The sequence below is a fragment of the Aethalodelphis obliquidens genome, unplaced genomic scaffold (genome assembly GCF_003676395.1).
Source record: "Aethalodelphis obliquidens isolate GAN/ISIS:26980383/991018 unplaced genomic scaffold, ASM367639v1 scaffold43, whole genome shotgun sequence".
Taxonomy (NCBI): Eukaryota; Metazoa; Chordata; class Mammalia; order Artiodactyla; family Delphinidae; genus Aethalodelphis; species Aethalodelphis obliquidens.
In genome coordinates this window covers 12003991-12012598 of record NW_020837987.1, presented here as the reverse complement: position 1 = coordinate 12012598, position 8608 = coordinate 12003991, and the positions used below count along the sequence as shown (strand labels likewise).

Below are 8608 nucleotides of genomic sequence, written 5' to 3'. Positions count from 1 at the left end.
ACCACATCTTTCATAATTTATAGGAAAACTTCAAAGCAGGTGAAAACATTGAGACAGAAAGCAGATCAGAGTTTTATAGGGGCTGGGAGGACAGCGGAATGGACAGTGATTGCTTAATGAGTATGAGATTATCCTTCTGGGGCGATGAAAATATTCTGGTGATGGTTATACAACATCTTGAATGTACAAAGTGTCACTGAACAGTACAATATACAAGGGTTAAAATAGTAAATTTTATGTTAGGTGTATTTTTCCACACACATTAAAAAAAGAAAAGTAAAAACATTTGAATGGGGGGGTGTGTGTCCAAAGAACAGCAGGAACTGTCCACACCTCTAGTGCTGACCAATTCGATCTGTTTCTGGAATGATACATTCTCTGAGTATCTTCACTTTATAGTGTGATTTTGATTCCCAACTGCTCGTGCAGAGCGAAGGTTGGTGTGGTTCACCGAAATCTGAAACCCTTGATCTGTTTGGTCCCAGAAACGACTCATTCCCTTCTCACTGAGCATCAGAAGCACAACTGGCTCTAATTCTCAAGTGTCTTCCTTGACAACAAAGCCACACACACAAAAAAAGCTGTGAAAAGTGCTCAAGAGAAGACGTCCAAGGTGCTATCAGGATGTAATGAGGTTACAGACCACATCCTCAGAGTTCAGGGACATTTCATGTGGGCAACATTTAAACTGAAAGCTGCTGTGGGGGTGGTGCGGGGGCCGTGAATAGAACGCACATGAAGAGATTGGAGAGAGGGTCAGACAGAAACCATCATGCGTGAACCCTGGAACTTGTGGATGTGGGGGGCACAGACACTGATGCTGGGGCACAAGTAAGAGGGAAGAGAGTGGCGAGGCGTACAGCTGAGGACTTGGCGGTTGAGCCGTGGGAGACATTTTGGGTTGTAATAAGCAGTTATAATAAGTTGGGGGCAAGGGGGAACCATGAGGAATGGGCAGGACACTTGGCATCATTGCCCTCCACTGAGGGCCTCCTTGTCTGCAGAGGCTGGGAAGATTCAGACTGCCTTTCCCACACGGCCTTGCGGCTGGAATTCTGGGTGTATTTGAAGCTCTGGGCATCACAGCCAGGTGTTTCCCCAGCAGCACCCGTGAGTTTAGGCAATAGCTTTGAGGTGCTGAAAAGCCACTAAGCAGAAACAAGGGTGTCCAGATCCTGGATCACAGCTCAAGAGCGCTGTCTTGAGTATCATTCATGGAGACACAGCCTAGAGCCTGTTGCTCCAGCCACTCCTATGACATGTAGGCTCTTAATTCACTATATCATGTGGAGGATGCAACCAGGGCTGGGTCTAGCCAGATCATCCATTCTTTCATCACTTGAAGTCACTTTGCAGGGAGCAGGGGTCTCTTTCTGTAATCCCAGGGATATGGTTGGTGCAAAGGGTTGACACAGGCTCCCCATCAGCCAGCAGAGGAGGAACCTCCTGGCTCTGGGGAGCCCCAGCCCCTTCTCCTGCATCCCTGACCTTCTCTCCATACACCTGAAAGTCTACCTCATTCCTGCTTGTTTCCTGGGAGGGGCTCCCTAAGGCCAGATGGAAATAACACCCAGATACTGCCAGGAGGAAAATCAAGTCTATTTATTCCTGGGGCAACAAGGAAGCCAGTGGGGAATCCAGTGAGAGCAGGAACTGACAGCATCACCTTGGGTTTCACACCCAGGAGCCCAGCTCTGTCAGTCCCAAGAAAGGGCACATGGGAACGTTAACCTGGGTCTTCCCCAGGGTTGTCTATGAGCAGAGGCTGTCCTTCCTAGATGGGCTGGGCCAGGGATGTTCGGAGGCCCCCGGACTGGGGTTCAGGAGACCTGGGTTCTAGTCCAGCCTGAGTCACTGACCAGCAGTAAGACCTCGGGTCAGTGTCTTCCTTGGATTCAGGGAACAGAATGAGAGAATAAAACAAATGGCTGTTTGAAGTCAGAAGTAGAACTTTCTCTAGCCATAAGCAGTGGCAGGTCCCGACACCAAATGACGGCTCAATCAACACAGGCCAGGTCCCTCCCAGATCTGGGCTCTCTTGCAGAAGACAGAGCTGTCCCCAGACAGTGAGGTCCCATGGTGGACACAGTAGGATGGGAGTCTCTGAGGGGGCTGGTAGTAGGATTGGACAGGACTTTGTGCAAAGGATTTTTTGATACCTTGAGAAAGGGGCCAAGGCAGGATGTGAACCCAGGGCTATCTCATCCCAAAGTCTCAACGCTGTTGAGTTAGTGGCTCTTGGTTTCTACAGATCTCAGAAATGGCACTGCTCTCCCATCAGCACCCAGGCCCCCCTACCCTGTCCTGATCTCCTTTCACTCTCCTGCCCTTTAGTGACTCAGCTCCCCTGAGACACAAGGCTCCAGGCCCTGGAGTGCAGTCTGGGCTCGTCCCTCTTCAGAGACGGAACACTAACCCTGCCCTAGAAAACATCCTTTCTCCCTCACCCTGGTTGCTGTCCAGGCATCTACTGCACTCCAGATTTAAGCAGAGGCAACCAGGCCTGGGCCCCGTCCTGCCTGAAGCCATCACAGGAAGCGAATGGAATCAAGGTCATGAGCAATGTGCCCCAACATGTAAAACATGACGGGGCAGCTAAGTCTGTGGCGCTCATCAAAGGAGGAATCCACCCTTGCCCTGAGCCTCCTCCATTCAAGACTTTGTTAACCAACAGGCTGCAGCTCTCTGGGAAAAAATAAATATTACATTACGTGGCTTCCAACATCCTTGAGGGCAAGTTTAGGACACAATGTTTAATTGTTGAAATCCATTCCCTAATCTATATATTTTCAGTTAAAAAATAACATAGCTATGACCAACTCTAGTGGTTATCTAACCTACTAAAATGTTGCAATCTGCTGTTTGGAGCTACTCAGCGGCTGCAGGAGAAAGGACACCAGAGACCAGAGGGTGATATGGGGTTGGGAGGGGAGCATGCTGTACCCCTGCCCCCATGGGTGATAAAAAACAGTTAGGACTCTGGTAATTGCACAAATATTTCTGCTATAGCAGCACCTTCCCTGGACTGCTAACTCTAGTCTCAACCTTCCTGTCCACCCTCCTCCCAGTAGGTACTGGGATATTCACAGACACAAATCTGAATACTTTCCTTCCGTGCTCAGGACCTGGCCATGGTGCCCAGTGTCCTGAGGATAAAGTCCTGAGTCCTGGGACTTCCCTGGTGGCGCAGTGGTTAAGAATCCACCTGCCAATGCAGGAGACATGGGTTCGAGCCCTGGTCCAGGAAGATCCCACATGCCGCGGAACAACTAAGCCCGTGTGCCACAAATACTGAGCCTGCGTGCCTAGAGCCTGTGCTCCGCAACAAACAGAAGCCACTGTAATGAGAAGCCCTCGCACCTCAACAAAGAGTAGCCCCTGCTCACCGCAACTTGAGAAAGCCCCCGCACAGTTAGGGAGACCCAACGCAGCCAAAAATAAATAAATAAAAATAAATAAATTTATTTTTTTAAAAAGGAATGGAACTGTCAGCTTACTACCAAGGGTAGATTTGAGGTCAAGTCCCAGTGATGCTTTTTTTTTTTAATTTACTTATGTTATTTTTGGCTGCATTGAGTCTTTGTTGCTGCACGCGGGCTTTCTCTAGTTGTGGAGAGCGGGGGCTACTCTTCATTGCTGTGTGTGGGCTTCTCATTGCAGTCGCTTCTCTTGTTGCAGAGCACAGGCTCTAGGCACGTGGGCTTCAGTAGTTGTGGCACTCGGGCTCAGCAGTTGTGGTTCATGGGCTCTAGAGCTCAGGCTTAATAGTTGTGGCACACAGGCTTAGTTGCTCCACGGCACGTGGGATCTTCCCGGACCAGAGCTCGAACCCATGTCCCCTGCATTGGCAGGCGGATTCTCAACCACTGCACCACCAGGGAACCCCCCACCTCCACCCAGGTGATGCTTACGTGGCACTGTGAGTCAGACATCTTCTAAGGGATCGACCCATGAGTTAGATACGTTATAGTATCAGCCCCATTTTGCAGGTGGGGAAAACTGAAACCCAGAAAGGTTGTCATTTGCCCAAGCTCACACACTGGAATGCCACCAGAATTCAAACTCAGGCAGCCTGGCTCTGAATGAGGGCTCTGGACCACCAGGCTCTACTATCTCCCATGTGGCAGCAAGGTGAGTAGCCCTCTTCTGGCCTGTTTACTCAACTGTGAAATGGGCTTCCCATTAGTCACCTCTTCAGTTTGCTGCAAGGGTTAAATGACATCGGGCTTAGGTCCAGGAGAAGTGTTTTTAAAATGGGTCCCTTTGTTTCTTCAGTTCCTTGCAGGAGAATGGGAGAAGAGGCCTGGCCGCCTGCCTCCCATGTTAAGTCCTGGTGAGCTGTCCAATGCTCCACTGAGAGGAGAGACAAAACAGGGCAGAGATCCAGACCCTGGGTCTTCCAGAAAGCACGAGGCGAAGTGCCCAAGGGCCTGTGTGCCTCTCCCCACCCCCAACTCTCGGCTGGGTGAGGGGCCCCTTGGCTTTACCACGGTATCCCCCCTCCGGACCGGACCACACCGCATCCTGTTGGGGCCCTGCCAGAGAAGGAATCGGAGCCTGGGTTCCCACTGGGAAGTCCCGCGGGGTGTGATGCAAGGCCTTCCCTGCCCCCCAGGCAGATAAAGGCACAGAGCCAGCCTGGAGCTGCTAGCCATCTCCGCGCGCCCTGCCTGCCATGACCCGCCGCTGCGCGCTGCTCGCCTGGGCCCTCTCCGGCCGTCCTCAGCCTCGGAGCGGCTCAAGAAGCCTCGGTAAGCTGCATCCCCATCGTGCCCCGCAGACAGTGGAAGGCCCGGGCGTCCGAGCGCAACCAGCGCTAAGACGGGCCCGTGCGCTACGCGGTGGTGTCGCACGCAGCGGGCAGCGCCTGGGACACCCCATCCTCTTGCCTGAAGCAGATCCAGAACGTGCAGCACTACCACGTGCGGACGCTGGGCTGGTGCGGCGTGGGCTACGGGTGAGTGAGAAGGAGAGGCAAAAGCTGGAGACGGGACTGGAGCAGAGGGAGGAGCGCGGGCCCAGGAGACCGCAGGGACCCTGTTCTAGAGCCGCCTGGCCGACACCCCGGGCACCTTACTCAACCGCGCAGCATCTTCGTTTGTCCCCAGGGTCGCCGCTTAGGCCTGGGCATGTGCAGGCAGCGCAAAGATGCTAGGAGGAGGGGAAGCAGCTGCAGTCCAAGCTCTGCCCCCAGAGGAACGGACAGACTTTGCCAATACACAGGAAGATATCCTGTGCACTGGATTCCCTTGGTAAAGTCCGGTGACTCGTTAAGCATCAGGCCGGGTTGCCGTCCCAGCTCCATTTACTTATGGCTGAGCCCTGGGGCAGGCATTCACCCTCTTTCAGCTTCAGTTTCACCTTCCTCCTCTGCAAAGTCAGGGGGGTCATGGCCCACCCCATCACTAAGCCAGCCAATACCACTTAGGACACCGCCTGGTGTGCAGTGGGAGCCCCCAAATCCATGGACTGTTGGCGCCTATTACTATGTGCCAGGCTGTGCGCCATATGCTGGGACGGGGGCACAGCCATGAACAGTGTGAATCTAGCCCAAAGGGATTTAAAGACCAGCAGGCAGCAACAGGTGAGAAACAAGCAAGTCAACAAGATGAATTCAGATGGTGAGAGAAGCGATGGAGAAAAGGAACAGAGTGACTGACGCGGCTCTGGCATAGGGGAGCCGAGAGAAGAGTGTGGTAAGCTGGGGGTACAGCAGAGGTAGAGGCCAGGAGGCTGAGTGAGTGGGTCATTCCTGAGGGACAAAGGTCAGGGTGGCTGGAGGTAGCCGGGAAGAGTGATATGAAATGAGGAAGGAGTTGGCAGGGGCCGGATGGCACAGGGTCTTGTGGGCCATGGGGAGGACCTCCGTTCTACTCTAAGACAGGAGCCATGAGAGGGATGTGAGCCTGCTTGGATATAAGAAGCTCCCTCTGGCTGCAGTGTGGAGAACAGACTGTAGGGGGGTGAGGGCAGAAGCAGGGGCAGGGATTGGTTAGATCTGCCTCTGGGGCCCATGCCCACCAGCTCCCTTTCCAGGGTAATAGGCTGGGGTCCTGCATATGGGCTTCTATAGCAAGAGACTCTACTGGTTCTCAAGCCTCGGTAAACACCAGAATCACCTTACTGGAAATGAAGGTCCCCAGGCCCCACGCTTAGAGACTGCTTCAGTAGGGCTGGGGTGAAGCCAGAAAGCCTGAGGACCTCGCTTGGAAAAACCTGGAAGCCTTCAAGGGTATCCCCAGCTCTTCTGGCTCAAGATTTTACAATTCAAAGACTCCAACTTCAAATTATTTTTCCAAAAGTCAGGCGCTCCAGTTCTAAGCGTTTCCCTGAAGGAACGAAGAGCAGAGCTTGGCTCCACAGCCTCTGGTCTAAATCACTTTATAGAAAAGCAAACTGAAGTTTGTTTCTCAGATTTTAGGATTCAGAGTCTGATCCAAATGTTTGGAATCCCCCTTCCTTGTCGCATCTTGTTCGGAGCCTCAGTTTCTTCACCTGTAAAATGGGGCTCCTGACTGCCCACCAGGTGGTGGGGTTTGAAGTTTAAATTAGATGCATCCATTCAGCTAATGTACAGAGAGTACCAACTGCTTGTGCCAGATGCTGGGGCTGTGGCAGGACCATAACCGGCCCAGTCCTGGGGGTCGATATCACTATGGTATTTCTAGTCTCTTCAATCCAGATTCTGAGAGTCTGCCTTCCCAAGTGGCAGATTCAGGACCCAGTATTAGAGTTCCCACATTCTGCGCATCCTTGGTGACCTTGTGAGCCAGAGGACCGAGGTGACAGATATCGCATCTCCAAAACGCCAATCTTCTGGTTAATTCCAAATTTGTGCCAAATCAAACTCGCTCAAGCAGGACGTGTTGAATGACTGAACCTGACAGATCTGCTTCCAGGATTGGAAACCTCAAAGAGGCAGATGCTGGGGCTCCAGGGTTTGTGTCTGGTTGCAGCGCCAACCCTCGAGTCCCTGATCCTGTCACTCAAGTGTACCCCAGCAGGGAAGAGGAAGCAGGAAGCAGGCTGGGGAGAGGGCAGAAGAGCTTCTCAGTGGAGAGTTCTGAGAAGCATTAGCGTCCAGGACGTGACCTTGGGTAAATAATCTAAGTCTGCTTCCTCAGCTTAAAGTGGGGATGACAACAGTGCCTGCCTCCGAGGACTGCATGTGAGAATTCAGCAAAGCAAGAGCTCAACCAATCCTCCGGGGAGGCAGGAGAGAGCCAGACCATGTGGGTGGGAGTCACGGAGACCTGGGTGAAAATCCTGACTCCTCACGGGGTTGAGGATGCAAAAAGGCGCATGTAGAGCTGTGCTTGACAAATGGCAACGGCCACGGTCATTGTTCTTACTGTGGAAGATGAGAGGATAGGAGGAGGGTGTTGGGGAAATTGTGTGTGAGTGACAGGGACAGGGGCGGGGCAAGCAGAGGACAGGGAGGCAGTCCCCCCCCAACCCGGGGAAGCCCTCTGTCACTCATCCAGACCACCCTCCCACCCCCACAGCTTCCTGATGGGAGAAGACAGGCTCCAGTATGAGGGCCGGGGCTGGAACACCTTGGGCGCCCACTCAGGTCCCACCTAGAACCCCATATCCCTCGGCATCTCCTTCATGGGTAACTACGTGGGTAAGTGACTGTCCAGCCATCAGCTAGGGGGCTGACATGGAGCCCGGGGGTTGGCACCGCGTGGTGAGTAGTTGCTGGGAGGCTCTGCCACCTGGAAGCTCTATGACCTCGGACAAATGACTCTGCTTCTCTGAGCCTTGTTTCCTCTTTTGGATAAAGACTATTTGCAACCATATGGTTTCAGTGAAGATTAGTCTGTCTCTATAAAAGTTCTTAGACGAGTCCATGGCACCTAAGAAGTGCTTGATAAATGCCAGCTATTGCTGCGGCTCGGCTGGGGAGGTCTGCGGGCAGATGAGGGCAAATAAGCAGTAATCTTGACAGCTGACACTTGCTGAGGGCTTACTCTGTACATAAAATAACTCTTTTGATTATCCCACAGCCCTGTGGGCAGGTGTCATTCTCCCCTTTCACAGATGAGGAAACTGAGGCACAGAGAGGTTCTGTCATTCTCCCCTTTCACAGATGAGGAAACTGAGGCACAGAGAGGTTAAGTCACTGCTTGGTGGCGGCAGGCTGGGTTCCGGGCCCTAGCGGGCCAGCTCAGAGTACAAAATCAGAAGCACTACCCACACCCCCTCTGCCCTTCGAGGAAGCCCCAGCCTAACTCCTGCCTCTACCTCCCACAGATCGGGTGCCCCTGCCCCGCGCCATCAGGGCAGCCCAGAGTCTGCTGCCTTGCGGCGTGGCTCAGGGATTCTTGACTCCTAGCTACGAGGTCAAAGGACACCGGGATGTGTAGCAGACGCTTTCTCCAGGCTACCAGCTCTACGAAATCATCCAGCAATGGTCACACTACCACCACGTGTAAGGCCCTGTCCGTCTTCTCACACACACCCCCACCCCATCAGAAACCCCACTGCCTCCCCCTCCCCCAATAAAGGCGAACCTCAAACTGTATTTGTGTCCCGCCATCCCCCTCCCCACCCTCTCTCTCCCCCATAAGATCCCAGCCATCGCCCCCCAACCTCCCAGAACTCT

At 53.2% G+C, this 8608-nt stretch overlaps 1 protein-coding gene across 1 annotated transcript; it reads left to right on the top strand.

The window, feature by feature from the left end:
* The first annotated feature begins 4477 nt into the window (after positions 1 to 4477).
* Positions 4478 to 8507, top strand: PGLYRP1 (peptidoglycan recognition protein 1). Its single transcript, XM_027079924.1, is given in 4 exon segments — positions 4478 to 4714; positions 4716 to 4957; positions 7506 to 7627; positions 8257 to 8507. Coding segments are annotated over 4 exon segments (585 nt in total). The 5' UTR covers positions 4478 to 4675; the 3' UTR covers positions 8439 to 8507.
* The last annotated feature ends 101 nt before the right edge of the window (positions 8508 to 8608 follow it).